Raw genomic sequence first — 25239 nt, forward strand, 5'->3', positions numbered from 1 at the left:
AGTGTTTTGTTCGATTTCAAAAAAAATTGTGGCAATTAATCGAATAAATTAATCGAATTAATCGATTATTTTCTTCCTCAGAAGAATAAATCGTTAGTTTTTATATCGTTACTAGGGACATCACTACTATATGAAAAAAAAACATTTGTTTTGTTCATAGAGAAAAAATAAACAATTGTGTAAAGAGTGCCATCTGGAGGAGTTTTTTGTCATACTCTATACGTCATACTGAGCCTACAACGCCATCTCTTTATATTGCTCAACCTCATTGTACATACATACAGGGTGCCCTGTTGGGACACCCTGTATATATAGATATTGTTATCACAAGTTAATAGCCGGATCTCCACCAAACGATCCAATGCGATCCGATCGCCCGATCCAAGAAGTTTAGTATGTAAGATTCCTTGGATCGCGCGATCGGATCGCGTTGGATCGTCTGGTGGGGATCCGGCTATTAACTTCAATCTATAAAGATATAAGACATATTTGCGTTGACGTAGTTACACCACACAACAGTTATTACATTTATCAGCTAAATTTAAGTTCAATCTATTTATGTACCTACCTACATGCAACAATAAATAAAAAACAAATTATTATATAATTCTTTATTACCTCGCATATAACAATGTTTCAGTTCAGTTTTGTTCATGTCACTTGTAAAATAATATGCGAGTGGGTGTGTGTATTCCTTTCACCATGAAAACCAATTCATGTTTTGCTAGTTTATGTTTCGCAAGAGAAGCAAATCTTGTCACTTGTGGTGATAAAGTCATTTCGTCCAATAGTGCATCATTTATCCTCGCGAGGCAAATCTTTGACGACATTTATCAGTTTGGTACACATAGTATTTTAATCTTCAGCGGATATGAAGATGTCGATCGCTCTTTGCCAGTGCCGCCATTTCAGCTCGGTTCCCGTGGAACCACATGGAACCTGGATCCATATGGAATCTGTCAGGTCACAAGAATTTCATAAAAACACTTTTTGCAGATAAAGATGCTTTTTCTTGACACACCATGTTTATTTTTATTTGTAGGTATATAAAATTTATAAATAACGATATACCGAGAGTATAGGCTTTTATTTTTATTACAAAAATGTTATTTGCGAGACATTGTAAGACAACTGAACTGACACTGACACGCAATTTCTTCATAAAAGCCATAGATCATGACAATGTTAACATTCAAATACTACTTATCTATGTGTCTTGTTATTGTTCTATGGTCTTGTTGATAACGCCATCTTACATCTTTTTTGGTAGTAAGAGTAATATAAAGAGATGGCACTACCTTCTACTAAAAGTTCAGCCATTAAGGCACTGACTCCCCCCTGGTTTTGTTTATGGTTTCATGGCGGCGATCGGCGCTTGTGTTGTGTTGATGTTTATTTTCTTTTCCAAATACTAGAAAATAAACCGTATTATACCATTAACTGCATAAGAAAATCTAAATCTTTGAATCCTAATCATGAAGTTAAAAAAGTTGAAAGTGGACCAGGAGGTAAGGGTTAATAAATTTATCAAAAACTTCAAGAGTCGGCTCAGCAAGAAGCAATCTTCTTTCGTTTTACAAAGGTTTCCTATAAATATCTGCCTTTACACTTCTTAGAACTTAAATCCATTCCATATGTAAACATTTTCCATAAACCACTTCGCCCAAAACCTTGCCACTTTCACTAAATAACCTTTTTGAAAACCACAATCACTACATTCTAGCTGGACCCGGCGATTCCTCAAGCTGAGATAATCGAAGCAGACCAGTACAAGCGGTCTTACTTCGGGCCCGACATCCCAACTCTCGAACTGGAGTGCTGGGAAGAGGAACTGTCTGAGGCTCAGCTGCAGGCGTACAAGAATGCTGATGAGGAGTACAAGAGCATTCAGAATAAACTGGATGACATTGTGAAGGAGACTGGAGGAGAGATCGTGTACAATGGAGATCAGTTCACGGCTTACCAGCTGCTTGGAAAGTGAGTTTGATGCTGGTCAAGTTTTTTAGATAAACTGGTGCAGTGTGGCTTGCAGTGTTGATTAAAATTTATACCAGACTTGTAGAGTGTCAGTAATGTAGTAGCAGAGCAGTTAAATTTCCAAAGTGTAAATAGTTGGAAATACTAAGTACATATTCCGGAACCAATTTCTGCCCTCAAATATTGAGATTGCTTGTATTTCCTGATACACACTTTTTAAAAATAAATACTATTACAAACTATTGATTATCATATATCTTTTTATTTTTCAGGCAACCTGTTCTTAAGGACTTGGAGAAGCAGAGTGCGGATATCATCAGGTCTCGGTCCAGGTCTCTCTCTATATCCAAGGAATCATCATCAGGCAAAGGAAAGAGGGGTGTGTATTTAATATTTGTCTGCACATTTTCATAGAATGTCTGGTAAGTTTTTGTTAGTATTTTTTCATAGCACAAAATCTTTTATCTACAGGATTTTCAAAGAAGAAAAATAAATCTTAATAGGTTTCTCATGGGAATAATGGAATAAAAAGTTTACTATGGCACTCTCAAATCTATCCCCTTACCATTTTATATTTTTATCAGTGTATTCAAATCTCGATTTTATTGTGCATAAAACAGCCAAATTATACCAACTGCTCCTTCAGAAGACACAAATAAACCAACACAATTTCATGCTCTCAGAACAAAATGTTTTTAGCAATAAGTCCACATTTTGTACACTTATGTCATATTTGTGCAATAAAGTATCAAATAAATAAATAAATAATTATGTATATCCCACTGTATAATGTAATTACAAAACATTCTTTAACTAACCACTATGCCACGTCCAGGTCGGCCACGCAAGAACCGTGAGGAAGACCGCGACTACTCGCCGTCGCCGCCGCCGTCGCCCGACGCGCGCCACAAGAAGAAACACAAGAAGGACAAACACAAGGAGCGAGACACCAAGACCAAGGACAAGACGCTGGCTCCTTCCAGTAAGTTTATCAAAACTGGTTCAAACACAGCCATACAAACCTTCCTCTTAAACATCCTTCCTCTCTCTGTAGTGATTTCAATTTCAATAAGTACTGTAGATAAATCGACAGACAATCTATCTACAGTCATAGGGTCACAGCAGTTTCGGTGGTTCTTCTCTTGATAAAGGGAGCCATTGCCTGAAACTAGTGTTATTTAAAGTTATGTATCTTTGTGTACAAGAAAGGTCTGAAGAGATCAAGATCTGTCTTTAAAAATGTTAGTTTACTGGTTATTATTATTTCATTAGGTACCTACTGACTATGATAAATCATTGTAAAATTGTACTCCAAATGTAATAAGAAGCTATATGATTTTCACTGTGTAACTGATAAAAACAAACCATCTTCCAGACGTCCACAGTGTGGTCACCAACGTGCGTCCATCGGAAGCGTCCGCCATCGGGGGCCTGTCCACCGGCAACACCGCCAAGACCACGGCCATTGTTGACCTCACCAAGGAAGACGGGAATAAGAATGTGGCGGATTCTAGGGAGGTGTCCTTCAACAAGCTGCAAGGTATTGTTGCGAAAACTTTGATAATTTTTAGTCAAGAGTAGGTTGAGTTGTGATGGTATGGATGGATGTCTTATCTGCACATCAAGATTTTAATTTGGCACAAATAGTTAGGAGCTTGTATAATGTATAAAGACATCATCTCATACATCAGCTGAAAATAGACAGCTGCTTCCATAGGCCTCTCAGAAGGAGCTCCACAATAATTGGCATTCCTCCTTGTATATTCCTCATTCAAACTTTACGAGGGCTATTTAAGTTCATCAGCCTTACTTTAGGCTGGAGGCACACACTAGATTTTCCTCCCACTTCAACTTTGCAGATTGTAAGTGTTTAGTTACTACAGTAAGCTTAGTTCTCTGTTGAATTACAAATTATATTTTTACTGACACAATTCATCATTCATCCCCCAGGCAAGACGTTCCCGTCTCTGGTGGTGGTGGCGCGGCCCTACCTGCGCGCCAAGGACGCTGCCGCGCCGTCAGACCGCCCCGCGCTCGATAGCAAGGTAACTAATGCCAGGCTTGTGTCACTCCGCGCGTTGGCGGCGCAGGCGCCGGCCTGGCGCCTGCCGCCTCGAGGGGGCGAATCTAGTCGGCTGCCGCAAGCGGAAGACGATACACGCGCGCGCTATTTGTTCCTATTTCGTACTAGTTTATAAATGTCGTATTTAGGTATTTATTAAAATTTATGAATAGAAAAATGGACATAAAAAGAAAAAAAGCAGCAAAAAAATACTGTGCCGTATTTAATTGCTTAAATACGGATCGGGATCCAATTATTTTTTTTTAGATTACCAAAAAGATGCTGACACCTTAAACTAATCTAAGTATTTTATTGATTTCTTCTAGGTTCCTTATTTGAAATGAAATTAATCCGAACTACAAACCCTTTTTTTTCTCCATGTTGAACAAAGTCTATTCCAATTTTGTTTTCGTTAAAGTATTAAATTTACAGACACAACTACCTTCAAAATGTATTAATGAATCGATTATAAAATGTGCGCTGAGTGGGATTAGTGCTTAACGAAACTAACACGTTCTGTATCATAATATAAATTATATCCATAATATAAATTATAACGAAAAAAAAACATGTTTTCACAAAATTAAATGTTTTAGGTACTTAGATTCATACATATTTTATGTACTTCAAAATATCTTAACTATGAAATTGTTATTGTTTTTACTGGTTATTTCCAATAGAAAAAAAGTTTGGAATAGCTTTGTATTCTAAATTCAAATTAATTTTGTTTTAAAACATGACATTCTTTTTACAAAGTCAGTCCGTTGCTTAGTAAACGTTGTAGTCTGTGGTGCTGAGGCAACCCTAAGGTGGCTTCTTTTTCAATGCGTATAACCACGTATAACTTATTATGCACCGTAGTCCAGTGAAATAAGGCGCATATTCCTTCAAAAATTAATTGGTAGGTAAGTAAATAAAAACGTGTGCGGCTGGAACACGATCTAAATTAGATCTTATTGCTTATGGGATGGAGTCATATTTCTTTGCAAGCCATTGCGAAGATGGACTTCTGTACCTGGTACTAGTTATTATTCTGTGCTAATGCTTCATGCACCTTCCACCTCCTGCAGGTTTAACAATTCCTGTTTAATTTATACTATTAAGGTTGTCTGCAAGCAATCGCTTGCTAGGAGAGACAAGATTTTTTCATGGTGTACAAAAAAAGAGTACTCTATCTTTATTTATGCCGTCGGACCAAAAAATTATGGTTAAGTTAGTCTGTCTGCTGTCTTTTAGTCTTGCCTGATATCCTGCAAATCTCCTCTTAATGTTAAGTAACTCTTAAGTAAATTCACAACAATTTAAATGATGGAAGCCTGGTGTCAGTCCCAGAGACTGGAGGAGTAATGGCATTAAAGAAGAACAATAATTTGAATGTTTCCGCTTTCAGGTGAAGTCAGTGCTAATGCACACGCCCACCAAGTTCACGGAGTGGCTGATCCAGCAGGGGCTGGTGCGCTCCGAGCAGTGGTGCGTCATACACCCCGGGAACAAACTCAAGCTGGGTGAGTCAACCGTTTCTTAGCTGAACAAGATGATTAAGAGGAAGTGGAAAACCTCCCAAGAGCTTACAGAGATAGGATTGCTGATCCCAACAAACTGGCTACTGACCTCACCAGTTGTATTCCAATAAGAAGGCTGAAATGAAAGCGAATTTGGGACAGTTTAGGACCAGTTGAATGAGAAGTCAACCCAACGATGGGAGTGCCTACAACACCACACAACACAACACACAAAACAACAGCTTATACTTAAGTCTAGAACGATTGCACATAATAGTAAAAAAAACTGAAGATTATTTTAAGAGTTAATTGTAATACATTATGAAATATCTATTCTACCTATCTTCACAATCCTCGTCTTCCCCAGGAATGTACTCAGACGTCTCAAAGTTCCCCTACTCGGGTGGCTACGTGTGGATCTCCGAGTGCTGCCCAACCCGTTTCGTCTCCGTGTTCTGCTCGTCCATCTTTGAGGGCGCCACGCACCCGCCCAGCGTGCTGCTGAAGCTGGTCTACCACTGGGCGTGCCAGACTAATGTGCAGAATGTGGTCCAGTGGGTCAAAGTGGATAACTTGTATGTGAAGGCGCTGTTTACTTGGTTGAGGTGAGTGCTTTTTTATATTAGGTCACCCGTCCCTTTGGGCTATGTTGCTATGGTATAGCTCCAGTCAAAAAAGTCCCATAAACCAAAACTCTATTATCCAAGGACCTGTGGAAGGAGTACAGAAACAACCCTGCATTTCTTAAAATGCAAAGCGAGGTAATACTAACCAAACCGGCATATCATAAACCCTAAAGACCCACGAAGCGAGGCCGGTAATTAACTCCTTCGAAACACGATCTCCGAGTGTTGCCCAACCGCTTCGTCTCTCTCTCTCTCTCTCTCTCTCTCTCTCCGTCAACATCTTCGAGGGCGCCACGCACCCGCCCAGCGTGCTGCTGAAGCTGGTCTACCACTGGGCGTGCCAGACTATTGTGCAGAATGTGGTCCAGTGGGTCAAAGTGGATAATCTGTATGTGAAGGCGCTGTTTACTTGGTTGAGGTGAGTGTTTCTTTTATGAGGTTGTAATATTAGGGCACCCGTCCCATTGGGCTATGTAGCTCCATTCTAAAAAGTCCCATAAAACAGCGAAACTTTCATCAAAGGACCTGTGGCAGGCGTACAGAAACAACCACACAAACAACCCCGCATTTCCTAAAATGCAAAGCGAAGTAACACGAACCAAACCGGCATTTAGAAGTAGATTGTGTACACGTAAATTTATATTAAAAAAATCAGTAAAATAAAAAATGCTAAATTTGCCGCCCCTCTAAATCTGCCGCCCTAGGCACTGGCCTTTTTGGCCTATAGGTAAATCCGCCACTGGTGTAGATATAGTTACTAAGGTGTTACTCTATTAAAAGAATTAGATTATGTTAAATTGTAAGGTAAGGTTTAAGTACATCTTTAAAGTGTAAAACTTCGTCTGTGGCAATAAAGATTATTTTCTTTCTTTCTTTCTTTCTTTCTTTCATTTCATAAACTCTAAAGACCCGGCGAAGCGAAACCAATAATGAACTCCTTCCAAATACGATCTCGGAGTGTTGCCCAACCACTTCGTCTCTCTCTCTCTCTCTTCGTCAACATCTTCGAGGGTGCCGCGCACCCGCCCAGCGTGCTGCTGAAGCTGGTCTACCACTGGGCGTGCCAGACTAATGTGCAGAATGTGGTCCAGTGGGTCAAGGTGGATAACCTGTATGTGAAGGCGCTGTTTACTTGGTTGAGGTAAGTGTTTCTTTATATTAGGATGACGGATGACCGTCCCTTTGGGCTATGTTGCTATGGTTAAGCTCCATTCTAAAAAGCCCCATAGAACAGAGAAACTTTATTATCAAAGGACCTGAGGATGGCGTACAGTAACAACCACACAAACAACCCGGCATTTCTTAAAATGCAAAGCGAGGTAATACAAACCAAACCGGCATTTCATGAACCCTAAAGACCCGGCGAAGCGAGGCTAGTAACTAACTCCTTCCAAACACGATCTCCGAGTTTTACCCAACCGCTTCGTCTCTCTCTCTCTCTCTCTCTTCGTTTCCATCTTCGAGGGCGCCACGCACCCGCCCAGCGTGCTGCTGAAGCTGGTCTACCACTGGGCGTGCCAGACTATTGTGCAGAATGTGGTCCAGTGGGTGAAGGTGGATAATCTGTATGTGAAGGCGCTGTTTACTTGGTTGAGGTGAGTGTTTCTTTTATTATGTTATATTAGGTCCCATTGGGCTATGTTGCTATGGTATAGCTCCACTCTAAAAAGTCCCATAAAACAGCAGAACTTCATTATCAAAGGACCTGTGGAAGACGAACAGAAACAACCACACAAACAACCCCGCATTTCCTAAAATATAAAGACCTGAGTAAAGCGAGGTAATACAAACCAAACCGGCATTTCATAAATACCTATTACCACAAAAAACTTTAAACACTGTTTAACAAGTGTTAAAACAAAATTTGACACAATTTAGGCGTTTGACAGCGCTAAACACCTGTTAAATACTGTCTAAGTTTTTGTGGTAAGGCCCTAAACACCCGGCGAAGCGAGGCCAGTAATTTACTCCTTCCAAACACGATCTCGGAGTGTTGCCCAACCGCTTCGTCTCTCTCTCTATCTCTCTCTCTATGGTCCAGTGGGTCAAGGTGGATAATCTGTATGTGAAGGCGCTGTTTACTTGGTTGAGGTAAGTATTTGCAATAATACATACTTACGCCTCACTTACTGACTCCAAATAACTCGGCTGACTCTACATATTTTCACAGTAAAAAGTAGGTAAATACGGAAGGTGCCATCAGTTTCACAGTAGCCAGAAGACGAACAGAGAACGCCAGTTTCCAGTGACCCTTGAATCAATTATATGTCTAGCTGAAGTGTGTCGACTCCTGATAACGATCAATCTGAAGACACTTTTCCAAATCTTTGTAATTTCTATGATGATGTCGAAATCATGAAATAATCCATTGGATAAGTATGCAGAAAAATATGTTATTCGCCTAAGTATGCTGCCATGTCGATCAGCCGTTCATTTATCCGTGAAAATGGTACTTCTATTACTGCGCTGCCGCTGTGGCTGATCACAATGAAATACATAGGTAGCTGAGGACGAAACTCCGACTCTGAAGAAGACGTAACACAATCATTATAATCTATGTATGCCCGATCTATAGACCACTCTTGACATCATTTCTACCGCCTGACTGCCTGACCGTCCTATAAAACTCTTCTTGACCTTACTTATACTTATCCCCAGGGCCGTCTGCACATCGGCGATCCACCAGCACCTGGGCCAACTCGGCGGGCCGGGCAAGAAGGTGGAGGTGGGCGTGATCTCGCTGGGCACCACGAGCCACGACGGCACGCAGCGGCAGGTCAAGGTCGAGGTGCTGGGCGTCCTTGACCCTGTGGAGAAACTGGTGAGGATTGTCAATCGATTATTTTTAGTTGATAAATAGTAGATTCTTGCTGTGGTGGCTCTGAGGACCCGAATATCGGGTTTTCTTAGAAAATGGCGCCGACAGCGTAGCTTCTGTAATACAGAGCTATTTGAACTATTCCTCCGCTCGCTCTCAAGGAAACTGCGCCATTTCGTTTGCTTAGACAACGGCTTAGGTCCACTTTAAAGTTACTGTAATATAGCAAGCCAAGGGGCATGCTAGAAGGTGGAGGTGGGCGTGATCTCGCTGGGCACCACGAGCCACGACGGCACGCAGCGGCAGGTCAAGGTCGAGGTGCTGGGCGTCCTTGACCGTGTGGAGAAACTGGTGAGGACTCTGTATAGATTCGGGTGAAGAATCGATTGTTAGTAGTAGATAAATAGTCGATTCTTGTTGTGGTTGGTCTGGGGACCTGAATATTTGAAAGTGTTTTGGGTTTCCTAGGATAACGATGCCGTCAAGATAGCATCCGTAATATAGCGGTGTTAGTTAGCTTTCTCACCGCTCTTTAGGAAACTGCGCCATTTCGTATGCACAGTTTGATTTCACCAGATATATGACAGACATCACTATTTTTATTCAGCAGGATCTCTTATTATATCTCACATGTCAATTTGTTATTACAGATCCGTCTCCGTGCCGTGGAACCTCTGTCCGAACACGAAAAGAACTACAAGAAACGCTTCCAGAAGATTCTAGAACCTCTTATCAACTGGGTGCACCCCGGCTCCACTATACTAACAGACTTGACCGTGGACAAAGGAACCCTTATCTCTATGGGATTCAAGACTGTCCATCAGAGCTCGTCCCAATCCGAACATCCGTCGAAGCATAGCAATGCGAATATCATGGAGTATCTGAGGAGGATTGTGCCGAGGATGTTCCAGAATACTCTGTCGTTGTTGTCCCGTCAGATTATACAGCAGTTCTTGGATGAACTGGTTTGGAGAGAGAAGTGAGTATGCCTTTGATATTACTGCAACTGAGTTTCAAAATATAGCATAGGTCATCAATAGTAATCATCCATTTCTGAATCGCTTTCAAGTCATCATTATCCGCCCCATCCCGCCTTTACATTTCGGCGACATGATTGTAAACTCTATTCTTAGTAGTAGATTCCTGTACATACCTTATGCATCTGTTAAACAGATAAAATAGAAATACTGTTTCAAACGCCATGTAGCTCTTTTGAAGGTCTTAAGTCCCTCCTAATTCAAATTCAAATCATTTATTTATAAAATAATATTTATACGTCACAACTCACAAATCATAATTACAATCACAAATCATAATCACAAGTTATACTTATTACATTTTATAGATAGGTACATTAGCTAATTAAGTATGTAATATTATTTAGGTAATTACAATTTAATTTTAATGTTAATTTATAATGTAGTTAAAAATACAGTAATTTTACAGATAGGTAGGTACAGGTTGTTGTTGCAATTTAGTTGGTAGGCAAGGTTGGGGTCACAGAGGACAACGAGGCAGGGAAGTCAGTGAATTTATAAATAGGCATATTAACCAATATATTTTTAAGTTTTGCGATGAAAACGGTTTCAGATTTTGTTTCTTTTACGTTATCAGGCAGTGCATTGTATACTCTGGGAACGAGAGTGTTAATACATTTATCAGACTTGGCGAGCCTAGTCGCGGGCGCGATCAGCTGGTTACGCCGCCGGGTGTTGACCCGGTGGAAGTCTGCTTTAGTATTAAATTTGTCAAGGTTACGCCTTGCGTATTTTGCAACTTCTAGCGCGTATAGGCACGGTAGTGTTAGGATGTTACAGTTTTTAAATAATTGTTGAGCGGGACAGTCCCATGGTTTGTGAGCAATTATTCGTACGGCACGTTTTTGGAGTCTTAGTATCCTTTCGGAGCACGCCGCATTACCCCAGAGGTCAACACCGTAGGATAGAATCGAGTGAAAATATCCGTAGTATGCTTTTTTCATATTTTCATTAGACAAGCTACGAGCCAGACGGGACAGCGCGAAGCACGCGGAGGCGAGGCGGGCGCACGTGACGTCAATGTGAGGCGCCCAGGTGAGGCCGGCGTCGATCACGAAGCCGAGGTACTTCACCTGGTCCACTTGCGGCACCGCCACTCCGTTGCACACCACATTTAGGTCGTGTCCCCTAGTCCTTCTCAGTTGGAAATGAACAATGTTCGTTTTTTCTATATTTAGCAGCATTCCATTTGCGCTGAACCAGTCATGTATGTAGGCAGTGACTAGGTTTAATTTGTGTTTGAGCAGAATATAGTTCTCAGCAGATACAATCAGGCAACCGTCGTCTGCAAACAAGACATATTCGGCGTGCTCAGATGCCGCTGTTAGGTCATTGACCAAGATTAGGAATAGGTAGTTTCCCATAGTAGAACCCTGCGGCACCGCGCAGTCACCTATGAATTCAAGGTCGGACTTCGAGTTCCGGACGTACGTGCATTGCTTCCGGTCACGCAAAAACACTGCAATTGTGTTGTAGAAGTCATCAGTAATACCATACAATTTAAGTTTCTTTAAAAGAAGTTCGTGGTTAACTAGCTCGAATGCGCGCGACAGGTCACAGAACACGGCGGCGACCTGCCGGCCCGCCTCGTGATGACTCATCACTCGGCACACGACATCACGCGCCGCGTCAACAGTCGACCTGTTTTGCTGATAAGCGTATTGTTGATGATTGAGAAGTTTATTTTTTATGAAATGTTTTATAAGTCTGTCACTTATAAGACGCTCAAATACTTTTGATATTATAGGTATGAGGGATATCGGTCTAAAATACCTAAGCATGTTCATTTCACCCTTTCCCTTGTATATAGGTTGTACTTTTATTTGTTTTAGAAGGCTAGGATAATCACCCTCATTTACGCATTGGTTGAATAGCATACAAAGTAAAGATATAACAACAGGAGGTAGATAGTCTAATACAGCCGTTGACATGTCGTTTATATCAGTGGATTGTTTACGCTTTATTTTATTTATAACATTTATTATTTGGTTCAATGATATAGGTGTGTTTATGAATTTAGGTACTTCGTGGGATTCTAAGTATTTGTTGAGGTAAACAATTGCGGAATCACAGCAAGGCCGGCAGTTCGGGTTGTTGTTAGCTTCGATATAGTACCGGTTGAGGGCGACGGCAGCGTGGCGCGCGCGCTCGCAGACGCTGGCCCCCGCCGATGCGCTGACCAGCACGTCGAGGGCGGCGCCGCCGCCGGGCGCGCCCGCCCGCCCCGTCTCCGACGCGATGACCCTCCACACAGTGCGGCACATGTCCTTTCCGGCACTAACTATTTGTTTATTTATATATTCTTTACGCGTTAGGTTTAGGATAGATATGTGTTTCTTTTCTAGATTAATCAATTTGTCAATTAAGATTTGATCATTAGGATTTTGAGTTAGTGATTGTTTGACTTCTCGTATTTTTCTACGGCTGGACCGGACGTCCTCGGTGACCCACACCTTCGCGTTGTTTCTTACAGGATACTTCTTCAGAGGGAAGTGTATGTTAAAGTAATGGTTGATTACATTAATTGTTGCATCAATTTTTAAACTAGAGCACTGATATTTAGATAACAATTTTTCCCAATCATATAAATCTAGGCTTTGTTTAAAGTTGCTAATGTTAAATTCCGAGAAAAGGCGCTTATATCTTTCTAGGTTAAGCTGTAACATTTTGTTTATTTGTATAGACAGAAATATACCTGAGTGATCTGAGACTTGTAATTGTAAAGGAGATACTTCATTTATATTAACATTTGGCATATTAGTATAGATGTGATCCAAACATGTACTTGATTTGTCTGTTATTCTTGTAGGAAAATTAACTAATGATTTAAATCCAAACTGTCTTAAAGTCTCTGATAATAATTTTGAATTTGGACATTTTACTAACATATCAATATTCATGTCACCCATTATAATGATGTTATAGTTATTTACAAAGTGTATAGAAAGTAGGTCATTTAATTTTGAGAAAAAAGTAGGGAAGTCCCCTCTGTCTTTACCTCGAGGTGGTCTATAGATACAGACCACCACGGTGTCCGCACCGACGCACTCCACGGCGCAGGCCTCGAAGTGCATCTCCACCGACAGCTGCGCCACCTCCGGGCGCTCGATGGCGAGGACCTGGTCCCGCACGTAGATGCAGGCGCCGCCGCCCTCGCGCCCGCGCCGGCAGTAGTGCGCCGCCAGCTTGTAGTTCTCGAGGTGCACGCTGGGCAGCTCATCAGGATGCAGGAACAGCTCGGTCAGGCAGAGGACATCTATGTTTCCGTGGACTTGTAGTTCACATTCCAGTTTGTTGGTCTTGTTTTCTAGTCTGTTGATATTTTGATGGAAGATTGTTAGATTTCTTGATTCAGTGCTGGTTGTTTGGTGTGTCTTTTCCGGTGGACTCATCAGGTGGTCTGTTGGGCCTTGGTAAGAGAAAGGGCCGCCATTTTGATATATTCGTATTCAGAGGCCACACGTCTGTTGCCATGAATTTTTCTATTGATGCAGCTGGTATCCCGATTTTGAAGGATGTGTAGGTGTCATGTTTGAATGGGATCTTTTCCACGATGTACTGGAGTCCACCATCCACTTTCTTCAGGTGATCGATTAGGGAGTCCGTGGTCGTTTCAGTTTTGAAATAGCACCCGTGTAGGTACGTGTACCTCTCAATACCTTGGATGCCAGTGTTGGTTGCAGATCCACGTATTGCAGATGACTTTCTGGGCTGGCGTTTGGTGACGGTGATCCATTGTTCTCCATTTTCAGTTGCAACATCGGTCGTCGGGGTCGTTGGGATGCTCGTAGGTGTTACAGTAGTGGTATTTTTCTCAATTGCAGTCGTTTGATTGGAGTTAGAGGTCAGTGGGGTCGCGTCCGTTGTGATTATTTTGTCAGTTATTATTTTTTTCTAAGATCTACTTACGACTAAGATCCCACCATTTCCCTCCACATTCACACACAACAGCATTACACCACTCACTTTCTCCTCCCAGATTCGGCGTATCCCCCGGGCTAGCCTTCGACAACGTAGTCACTCACATCGCGGAACAAACCCGGCTGGAGGCGCGAGACCCCATCACCGTGCGGCTCAACCGCATCGCACACAACCCCTTCAAGAACTGGAAGTACTGCTCCAAGGTAACTGAATAAAATAAATATGTGGGGACATCTCACACACGGCCATCCGACCCCAAGCTAGGCAGAACCTGTGTTATGGGTGTCGGACAGCTGATATATCTACACAAATACATAGATAGATAGATACTAAATATAAATATCAACCCCCAAGACCCGAGTACAAATATCTGTCTTTAAACAAATATCTGCCCCAGCCGGGAATCGAACCCGGAACCTTCGGCATAGCAGTCAGGGCCACTAACCACTACGCCATTTGGTCGTCAATTGCTGCCGCACAGAGTGCAACTGTATCAGTGATGCAGCACATAGTGACCCCGTCACCGGGCGGCTCAACCGCATCGCACACAACCCCTTCAAGAACTGAAAGTACTGCTCCAAGGTAACTGCTGCTACACAGGGTGTGTTATACAAAAAGAAACATAAAATACAACAAACATTAAAAATTTGTATCAGTGATGCAGCACATAGTGAGTCACATCGCGGGGCAGACAACTTTGACGCATAACACAGCGATGCCCATCAGGCATTTACCGCTCACTGTTTGGTATTATGCTTCCTTACTAACAATTTTTTCGATCCTATGTCTTTTCCATTATTAGAGATATACACCTGAATCATCCCGGTTCATCTTACAACTTATTTTTCTCTACTATCAGACCTCAATTGGGGATCTTATTATTTTTATCTCTGTGTCGTCTAATAGCAGATGTCCTCTGTAATACTGATGTACCTAAACTATACCAATTTTATGATTGTTTCCACAGAAAACCAAAGGCGAGCGGGACCCATCACCCGTAGTAGAAGAGCCGGCTCCGCGCAAGCGAGGCCGCAAGAAGAAGGAACCCTCCCCGCCGCCCAAGAAGAAGCAGAAGAAACCTTCCGCTATTGTGGAGATACCCGAGGATGATGAGGAGGTCAGTGTTAGGCCATATATTTAGACATGATGAACCGGAGAATGAGCATTGTAATCTTAACAATCTTCGGATTTTAAAAACTGTATCAGTAACCTTAATTTCTCCCCCAAGTTTCACGTTCCTATGCTACTCACACTCACTCTACATTGTCGGACCAATAACATGAGAATGGCGGCTACGACGCTGCTTTCGTCCCTCTTCCGTCTTCTCGCCTTGCCAAATATCCCGCCCACTTTAACTAGAATAGATAAATAACATAATTAACTTCCCTACAGATACCGCTAGCCCTCCGCCGCACCAAAATCAAGCAAGAGAAGAAAGACGGCGAACCACGCGCCCGACGCAAACGCGAGCGAACATACGTCGACGACGACCACGACGAGCTCGACGATATACCGTTAAAAAACATCAAGAAAGAGGTGAAGCAGGAAGAGACTGTTTCTATGGAGCGGTTCTACTTCGGACAGACTGGCGGGAGTAAGGAGTACCCGAGGGTGGCTATTGCTGTTGAGGTTAGTAACTATGGTATTACACACGAATGTAATCACCGGAGTGGTAGTCAGAGAATGAGTACTATGCACTGAAGTTGTCGCGTAAGTGGGCAACCCGCCTATCAGATGTTTTCAAGCTGCCCAAAGGCCTCTGACGGATCTAGAAATGTAGATACTATAATAGAGTTTAGGCCCGGGTCTCCTATTTACGCCGTAGGTCGCGTCCAGCGTCACGCCGTAGGCCGCGTCACGATGCTCACTATAGAAATGTACTGATGCGGTCTCCCTCACACGCCGACGTTGGCGCGTAGACGCCGTAGGTAGGCCGTAGGACGTTGTTCGAAACGTTTACGTCAAAGTCGGACGCCGCATATAGCATAAAATAGAAGACCCAGGCCTTACTAAAATGGCGTCGACGACGAGCTCGACGACGTGCCGCTGAAGAACATCAAGAAGGAGGTGAAGCAGGAGGAGACTGTTTCTATGGAGCGGTTCTACTTCGGACAGACGGGCGGGGGCAAGGAGTACCCGAGGGTGGCTATTGCTGTTGAGGTTAGTAACTATCGTATTATTACAGTATCGTATTATCGGTAGTTGATCTAGATTGTATCTTAGAAACTTAAAACTGTGTACCATGTTTTGATTAACTGCTGTTTTGTGTATCATATTGATAAATAAATAAATTACATCGCGTAAGACAGTAGTCAATGCCGCAACATCATCATCATCATCAGCCTATAGCAGTCCATTGCTGGACGTAGGCCTCTCCCAAAGCACGCCACTGGATGCGATCTTTAGCTTTCCGCATCCAATCATAACCAGCCACCTTTCGCAAGTCGTCACCCCATCTAGCCGGAGGGCGTCCCACACTACGCAACATATGTAAGGTTAAAGCAGGGTGTGGTTTGGGTTTGCCTAATTGGCAACAGTGTCTGTAGAGTGTAAGGTTGACGAGCTCGACGACGTGCCGCTGAAGAACATCAAGAAGGAGGTGAAGCAGGAGGAGACTGTTTCTATGGAGCGGTTCTACTTCGGACAGACTGGCGGGAGTAAAGAGTATGCGAGGGTGGCTGTTGCTGTTGAGGTTAGTAGCGAGTTTGTAGTATATAGGAGAAAGATGTTGCCCCTTTTTTTCATTGGAAAGGATCGGAAGACCTGTGGTATCTCATATTTTAGCTGCCTTTGGAATGTACTTATATCCAAGAACATTATTACCAAAAGGCCTTACTGTGAGTAATAATTAAGATTTTTTACATACAGTCAATGCATGAAGTTTAGATTGTGAAAAAAAATACTCTCAATTTACCATTCGCTGCGCCGCGCCGCCTAGTTTACGGAACACAACATACTGTTCTAATTTCTCCCATTATTTTCCTTCAACAGTGCCCGCTATGCCGCACAGAGATCAACAACAACTGCGACCTCCTCCGCCACATATTCTCGCATCTGTCCCCTTCATCCGAAGGCTCAGAGTCCACTGTGTGCATCTACTGCGCCACTCAGTTCAACGATGAGGAGGCGCTAAAGGAACATCTGAAGAGCAGCCACCCGAGCGATACCAAGTCGCCGGATGTATTCACTTATGCGTGTCTTATTTGTGAGGTGAGTTGTTGTTCTGTTGTTAGTAGGCAGTCAGCGACTGACGATATTTTTTTTGGTCAATCCTTTCACCACTGTGAAAAACCGTAGTTAGTCTATGCCTAGTCTAGGTATTGTGTTTGTTACTAATACGATAAGAAAAGTAGCACTGTAAATAAATAGTTACCATTCTAATTCTGGTAATCGAAAATTAATCCTATTCTAGCTTTTGATAAGCTTTGAGTTTAGCTACGCCTCTATCACACACTGTTAGATGCTACGAACGAATGTTATTTAAAAAGTTACTAAATTAAGTCACCCTATACTTGATAGCCTAGGAAGTTACATAGAAGCCTATTCCAAATCGTCAAAAATTTCGTGGTTTACGTAAATAATGAATTAATTAAATCTACCTATTTCCCCCCAGGTCCGCTTCGCCGCCGTGCTAACCCTAGCCAGCCACATGCAGAAGACCCACGCTCCACTCGAGCTGCCCTACTGCTGCGGCGCGTGCGACTATCGCTCTTCGGCCCAGAGGCATACGGTCGACCACTTCTACAAGGCGCATAGCAACGATACAGGGTTGCAGTGTCCGCATTGTTTGAAGGTAAGGATTTGGTGCAGTTCATTTTTCAGCTGAAGAAGATAGATAGATAATTCTATATTGCAAACACAGATAAGTTACACAATGAAATGCATTATATAGATGGTAAAATTGGCGGCCTGGCAAAAGATGGTTTATCGACAATCGCACCTTGGATTGGCCACCTTTATTGCGCCATATTTGGCCTTTAACATATTTTTATTCATGACGAAACGACAACCATGTCTCTTTTAAATGTTTTTCACGTTACAATATCATTTTCAAAAACCCTTTACAATGGTGCCAACAAATTGTATTATAATTGTTACAAAAATGTCCCTATTCAGGTGATAGTAGTATACGGCGAGGGCATGGATCTCGGAGCGAATGTGCGCATATTCATTGACCACATAAAGGCGCATAAAGAGAAGCAGCTGGAGGTGCGCTGCAACCGCTGCGCGCTCAAGTTCGTGCATCTCGGTGAGTTTTTTTTTATAAATATGTGGGGACATCTCACACACGGCCATCCACACCCAAACTTGGCAGAGCCCGTGATATGGGTGTTAGACAGCTAACATATATTAAATAGATAAACGACACCCAGACACAAGGCAAACACAAGTGTTCATCACACGTTTGCCCTGGTTGGGATTCGAACCGTTTTTTTTTTTTCAATAAAGTTATATTGTATTGTAAAGACTATAGTTTTAATCCTAACTAATATTATAAATGCGAAAGTAACTGTGTCTGTCTGTCTGATACTCTTTCACGCCAAAACTACTGAACGGATTTGAATGAAATTTCGTATACATATTATGGTCTAGACCCTGAGAAAGAACATAGGTTACTTTTTATCCCGGAATTCCCACGGGAAAACTTTTTAAGGCGAAGCGAAGCTCGCGGGAGCAGCTATGTATTGTAAATTTTAAGTGCCCTTCCCATTTGGCAGAAAGCTGCTGTCGAAATTGCATTACAGTTATTAACGGCCTTTGAAAAAGTAGATTTCATCTTTGCAAATTGCAGGTCAGTTGAAGGAGCACCAGATCCGCGACCACGCGACGGTGGCGGGCGCCACGCCGCTCTGCGTCGAGGAACACCTCATCACCAAGCCGAGGGTGAGTTCACGCAGACACCGTCAGTGCCTTACCACGAAAACTTGGACGATATTTAACAGATATTTAGAACTGTCAAAAGCCTACAAAATCTGTCAAATTTCGTTTTAAACACTTGTTAAACAGTGTGTAAAGTTTTTTGTGGTAGTACAGTCAATGTTTTAATCCTAACTAATATTATAAATGCGAAAGTAACTGTGTCTTTCTGTCTGTCTGTTACTCTTTCACGCAAAAACTACTGGACGGATTTTAATGAAATTTGGTATAAATATGGTCTAGACCCTGAGAAAGAACATAGGCTACTTTTTAACCCGGAATTTCCCCGGGAAAACCTTTTAAGGCGAAGCGAAGCTCGCGGGAACAGCTAGTTATGAATATGTCTTCAAAAGTGAATAAGTAATGATAGAGCTGCCGTACGCGACATCATTTAGTTAGAATATATAAAAGCGCTTACACCGCAAACATGTGAACTTGAAGTAAGCCGTTGCGAGTTAAGGGAACTCGCCGTCCGTACGGAAATTTACCATGAGTTATATTTCTTTGCAGACATCGACCATCAATATCCAACTCGCTGGTAGTAGTGAAGTTTATCTGTGTGGCCACATAAGTTTCTAATAATAAGTTCACATATATTCACAGAACAAGCCCCGTCCGCCCGTGAAAGACACAGCCTCTCATTCTATGAGTGACACTTACGAAGACGTGACCCTAGTGCTGCCTGAGAACATGCTGTGTCGCGAGTGCGACACGCCGCTGGACACCGACAAACACTTCCTGTGAGTAATTATGTAGTTATATTCACGTTAGATGACCACTAACCTTAAGTGAAAGTGAAGCTAATTTCCCTATCCAACTGAGATATTTCGTACTTTTTACAACTGTGATAAACCGTAGTCGGTATTGTATTTGACACCGAGACAATTAGAAGAAGAAAACTTTCAAGACGGCATTGGATAGCACTGCTTCTTGAGGGCGGCTTATTTCTTAAAGTAAACAGTCAGCAAAGTGCCAGAGAAAAACCCTTCATCTTTTCTGGAAGTTAACAGATAAATTCCACCATCTACATTTTACTTTAGCTTCTATAACATAACTTGTTTCTCCCCACAGCGGCACAAGCTCGTGCAGCAAGTGCCCGTACGTGACGTCGTGCTACCGCGCCATGCTGCAGCACAGCAGCTACTGCGCCGGCCCCCACTCGCTGGAGGACGCCCCCCGCCCCGCGCCCCGCGCCTCCCACTGCGTGTGCGGCCACAGCACCAGTGTCGGTGAGTAGTAAATTAGATCTTATTGCTTATGGGATGGAGTCATATTTCTTTGATAGCCATGCTGCAGCACAGCAGCTACTGCGCCGGCCCCCACTCGCTGGAGGACGCCCCCCGCCCCGCGCCCCGCGCCTCCCACTGCGTGTGCGGCCACAGCACCAGTGTCGGTGAGTGTCTAAATTAGATCTTATTGCTTATGGGATGGAGTCATATTTCTTTGATGCCATGCTGCAGCACAGCAGCTACTGCGCCGGCCCCCACTCGCTGGAGGACGCCCCCCGCCCCGCGCCCCGCGCCTCGTGCTGCGTGTGCGGCCACAGCACCAGTGTCGGTGAGTCCTGCACTATACACAGTGTTGCTAAAAGGGTATACCTACTAAGCCGAAACCTACATGTGCACTATGTGCAGCATGGTATATCTAAGCCCAAAAATGAAATCAGAATTTCAAAATTCGCGAAAAAATATTACATAGAAACTATGTTGGTCACGTGCCACAATACTCTCCATTCGAACTTCCTCATCTAGCCACTACCAAAGTTTCCCGTCTCGTAGGCTGAAGAACGCTAAATTTGTTTGTGGTATCCACTCGAGGACTCGTCTTCCTTATTGACTCCTTATTCCACGCCACTACAGCTTTATAATATTATATATAGTTCTTTTAACATACACACCCAATCTTAATCTCTTATTCCCTCCATCCAAAGATAGCTTTTAGTGACAAGACCGCCTTTTGTACCCTAATTAAATGGCAATTTGTTAATCTTATTATTCATTATTTGGTGTACAAATAAAGTGTATTCTATCTTTACTTATCTATCTATACTAATCGCGAATCTCTCCCTCTCCAGGCACGGACATGCTAACGCACTTACTCCTCTGCGGGCACCTGACCGCCTACCCGTCGGAGGCGGCGGCGCGCGAGAACACCGTGCAGGAGCGACCGCGCGACGAGGCAGCGGAGCCCGAGGCCGCCGCTGAACAGGTAACTATCTGAACTAAATTTTACTAGGAATTGTCGCTATTTTCATACACAAACACACACACACTCACGCCTTGTACTAATGTACTCCCTTGCGGGGTAGGCAGAGGTGCATTGCTGCACCCACTTTTCGCCAGAGCGTTATGTTAGTCCCAATGTAATAGGGGGCGGGCCTATTGCCATTTTACGGGAACATCCAAGACCCGAGAACAAATATCTGCCCCAGCCGGGAATCGAACCCGGGACCTTCGGATCAGTAGTCAGGGTCACTAACCACTACGCCATTCGGTCGTCTGGTCGCTATTTTCATGTATTTTTATATAAAATCTTTTATGACCCATTCCGGCCAAACCAGAGCGCTTTCATTATTTTCGTCATAATCTCTGGTACGACTAAACGTTTATAAACTGGACCAATTTAGTCATAAAGATACAGAGACAATACCAGTTCATTTTCCATTATTCCCATGAAAGTAACGGCCACGCATGCTACCATTTACATAACTGTTCCGTTTTTACCTCGTCGATGGCGTATTAAGTTGTTTAAGGCCGTGTCCCCAGCAGGCAAACCGTCAGCGACCGACTGAGTTTGCGGCGTATCGATTTAGTACGCTCTTCCATATATTTGAAATGGAGTGTCCAGAGTCTGCTAGTTTACTACGCAGTTTGCAGCGTTACGCGCTGACTATCTCAGTATCTCGCCGCTAACAGTCAGCCCACTGGGGACACGGCCTACCATCACGACCCATTACGTCCCCACTGCTGGGGCACGGGTCTCCTTCCAATGAAAGAAGGGTTTTAGGCCTAATGTGCACGGCCTAAGTGTTACAAATAAAATACGCAATAAAATGTAAAACTAGAATACAGGAACGTGTGAACAGGCTGTAATTTGTATGTCTTCCTCAGCAGTCAGAAAGCGTCCCCCCGCTGTCGGACTACGCGCCGCCCTCCGTGCTCAACACGCAGCTGTCGCTCGACGACCTGGCGCCGCCCTCCGTGCTGCAGCCTGACCAGGTATCACGAACTTACTTGCACTGTTCATTCTTCTTCTTCTTTGGGTACCATCTCCTATCGGAGGTCGGCAATCATCTGGCTTATTCTTTTCTTAGAGACTGCTGCTCGGAACAAGGATGTGGTGTCGGTGTTGAACCAGTCTTTTACAGTTTGGGCCCAAGATGTTCTTTTTCAACCGGGTCTTCGACGGCCTTCAATTTTCTCATGTAGAAGTTGCAACTGTTAATTAGGCAATAGTTAATCAATCTCCTGGTGATATCAGCCACTATTGATGGCTTCGGTATCAGTCTGACTCAGCAGCCAGCCAATAGCCAGCGGCAGGGTATCTACCCCAATATAGTATTTGCTTTCGTGCTTTTTTTACTGTGTTAAAATAACAGTAACTTTTTAAACAAGGCTATAATTCTGTTGTCTTTACCTAAGTACAATATTTAAGTCACTATTTCGCGTTTTGATTCTAAATACACATTTGCAAATTCAAATCGCCCCTTAAATTCCAGAACGAGCAAGAACTGCTAAAGGACGCGTACGAGCGGCCGCTGGCGACGCCGCGGCACGAGGACGCCGCGTACTCGCTCGCCGACTTCGAGCCGCTGCCGCAGGAGCCGCCGCCGCAGCCCGACTTCGAACAGCTTTAGGGAGTAGACTAGCCCGACTTCGAACAGCTTTAGGGAGTAGACTAGCCCGACTACGAGCAGCTGTAGGGTGGAGGAAGTTGAGAGTAAGGGAGCTAGATTACCAACAACTGTAGGCTGCTAGATGAGAGTAGGGCCACCAGATTTTGAAGAACTGTACGCTGTTGTAGATGAGAGTAGGGGAGACTACCAATAGCTGTAGGCTGCAAATAGACAGACTTGGGTGACTTGCACCAAACAACTCTAGGCTGCAAGAAGATGAGTGTGGGCTGCCAGGCTTCCAACCACTGTAGGCTGCAAAATGAGAGTAGGGCAACTATACTTCCAACAGCTGTAGGCTGAGGCCACTAGTAGATGACGATAGTATAGCTCCCACACATCTAGAGACAATGGATTGGAATGTAGCGACAGCTTAAAGTTATCCTGTTACACTCTCCTGCTATATATTATTATAGGATTTTGAGAATAAGGTGGAAATGGAAATTTAGTCTTACATTAAGTAAACATAATGTTATATTATAATATAATTACAAAACTATGTATGTACTTCAATAGGTTCTACCTTTTTTGGCATAAGATTTTTTTGCTTAATCTCGTATTGCATAGTAACGTTTGGTCAAAGTCTCGTTACGCCGAAAATCGTATGGCATAAATCTCGTTTAGTAAAAAGTTATTTCGCATAACATTGTTTAGCCTAATAATGGTATGGCCAAATCTTGAATAGCCTAATAATGCTATGGCATAGGTTTATACAAAGTAATAATATTCGTTTGGCTTTAACTTTGACGGAGCGTCTCCCTACATACTAGCGCAAACTGGTGCCTTGTATTGTTTCCGCTGTTTGGAAAACGCTCCGCTCCGCTTCGCTGCGCTCCGCTTTGGCTTTGATGAACATGTGCACCTAACACGCTCCTCCTCGCTTTGCTCGTCGTCGCACCTATTTTTAGGTTTCGATCTCATGGGGTTTGTAATAATTATATTGGTCGTTAACTTTCGATTTTTTGATTATACAATATCTTGATTTTCGGGATGTAGGAGAAAAATACCATAATTTGTACATTTACTACATACTTAATATATTATTTATTAAGATAACATTAGGAGAAACAAGATTATTCATAGGTATAGACGAACATAAATTTGAGCAAACGAAACTTAGGTGTTTAAAGATTGTGCCTAAAGAGTTTTAGACGCAACGAGCCTTATGCCACATAAGTCTTGGCAAAGTGATGGTTCGGCCAAAAAAGTTTAGACCATACGAGTTATGCGAAATGAGTTTTGGTCAATAAAGATTATGCCAGATGAGCGGAACCCACTTCAATAAAGTCGTAATCAGATTCTTAGAACTAAATAAAATATTTCAAGTCAAATAAATTCATTGTTTCTTTTTCCTTTTCTTCTTAAATGTTAGAGTAACTTTATTGGTGACTCCATAATCATCAATTTTACATAAATCACTGTCTAGTATTACTCCTTCATAATTCAGATCATAGGTTTTCCAAATATACTTCCAGGATATCTTTACTTTGCTATTTATCCGTTGCTGGTATATTTCAAAATGTCTGGCAATAGCTTTCTTGAGGCTCAAAACTGTTATGTTTTGTGGAACCTGAAAAATTACAACCATAGTAATGTCAGTAAAAAATTAAGACCTAAATCGTATAAACATCTACCATCAACCCTTCTCATTATGCTACCACCCCGCTTGGCTGCCATGTGGGTATATTCGCCATAATTATTACCGAATTTACCTACATATTTAGTACTCAGCAAACATCCAATAACAAATATGAATAGCCAAGTGTGATGCCAGCATTAGAGATTATTTTTCCGAGCCCCAACCAAAAAAAGTATGTTATTGTGATAAATATTAACTTACAATAACTTTTAACACAGGTTCATCCTCTCGTGAAACATAGATGGTTATGGACTGCCCATGCTCAACTGCTATCTGGAAAAACACATCAAATATTTTATTTTATGGTCCAAAAAGTAGAGTTACAGTTCAAGTTTTATTACTAAATATTTGGTTAGGTTAGGTCATCTTGTATTTTAAGGTAGCTTACTTGTGATAAGACTTCTTCCAATATTATATCCGTGGGTAAATCCGAAAGTAAGGAATCGCAGCTTATAAGCGTACAGAGTGATGATTTGGTTATCTCAAGAAGTTCATCATGAGATAAAGTGTTAGCTATATTTTCAACGCTCTCCATTGCAAATAACTATTTTTTTTACAGTTATCTTCATCGATCTACAAACGTTTCTTAATTTGTAACACAATCAAATCAAAATCACTATCAAAAAGTAGCTTTTGTTTGTTTTGATTTTGATATTTTTGATGCGGAAACTTTTTTTAATTTTGTTCACAGACTACTAGTAAGGATTTGTCCACGCAATGCGTTGGAATCTGTGTGCATGCCTCAGAATATCTACGAACATAGTGATGTGACATAATAATCGAATACGGATTTTTATTCGAATAAAAAAATATATCCTAATCTGTGGAAAGTCTATTATTGTCTATGG

The 25239-nt window shown here is 42.5% G+C and overlaps 2 protein-coding genes across 6 annotated transcripts; one reads left to right on the forward strand and one right to left on the reverse strand.

The window, feature by feature from the left end:
* Positions 1 to 1357: 1357 nt before the first annotated feature.
* Positions 1358 to 22781, forward strand: LOC105389402. Of its 5 annotated transcripts, none has more exons than XM_048629128.1 (24): positions 1358 to 1508; positions 1724 to 1977; positions 2250 to 2356; positions 2813 to 2959; positions 3353 to 3517; positions 3928 to 4022; positions 5430 to 5544; positions 5909 to 6006; positions 6446 to 6585; positions 8826 to 8988; positions 9636 to 9964; positions 14002 to 14146; positions 14911 to 15060; positions 15336 to 15572; positions 16935 to 17153; positions 17557 to 17736; positions 18060 to 18192; positions 18736 to 18827; positions 19464 to 19600; positions 19932 to 20028; positions 20193 to 20253; positions 20935 to 21068; positions 21971 to 22078; positions 22579 to 22781. In XM_048629128.1, the coding sequence occupies exons 1-24, from the start codon at positions 1476 to 1478 to the stop codon at positions 22714 to 22716; spliced, it is 3477 nt and encodes a 1158-aa protein (XP_048485085.1). In that variant the 5' UTR covers positions 1358 to 1475; the 3' UTR covers positions 22717 to 22781. The 5 variants fall into 5 exon arrangements, with proteins under 5 accessions (XP_048485085.1, XP_048485079.1, XP_048485067.1 ...); XM_048629122.1 differs by lacking the exon at positions 20193 to 20253 and adding an exon at positions 9235 to 9336 and having other exon boundaries at positions 8826 to 8886; positions 19932 to 20089; XM_048629110.1 differs by lacking the exon at positions 20193 to 20253 and having other exon boundaries at positions 19932 to 20089.
* A 20-nt stretch (positions 22782 to 22801) lies between these two features.
* LOC105389389 (U11/U12 small nuclear ribonucleoprotein 25 kDa protein) lies at positions 22802 to 25043 on the reverse strand. The gene is made up of 4 exons (XM_048629142.1): positions 24780 to 25043; positions 24593 to 24664; positions 24029 to 24322; positions 22802 to 23255 (listed from the first exon to the last, which is right to left on the reverse strand). The coding sequence occupies exons 1-3, from the start codon at positions 24924 to 24926 to the stop codon at positions 24089 to 24091; spliced, it is 453 nt and encodes a 150-aa protein (XP_048485099.1). The 5' UTR covers positions 24927 to 25043; the 3' UTR covers positions 22802 to 23255; positions 24029 to 24088.
* Positions 25044 to 25239: the final 196 nt, after the last annotated feature.

The sequence above is a fragment of the Plutella xylostella genome, chromosome 4, assembly GCF_932276165.1.
Source record: "Plutella xylostella chromosome 4, ilPluXylo3.1, whole genome shotgun sequence".
Lineage (NCBI taxonomy): Eukaryota > Metazoa > Arthropoda > Insecta > Lepidoptera > Plutellidae > Plutella > Plutella xylostella.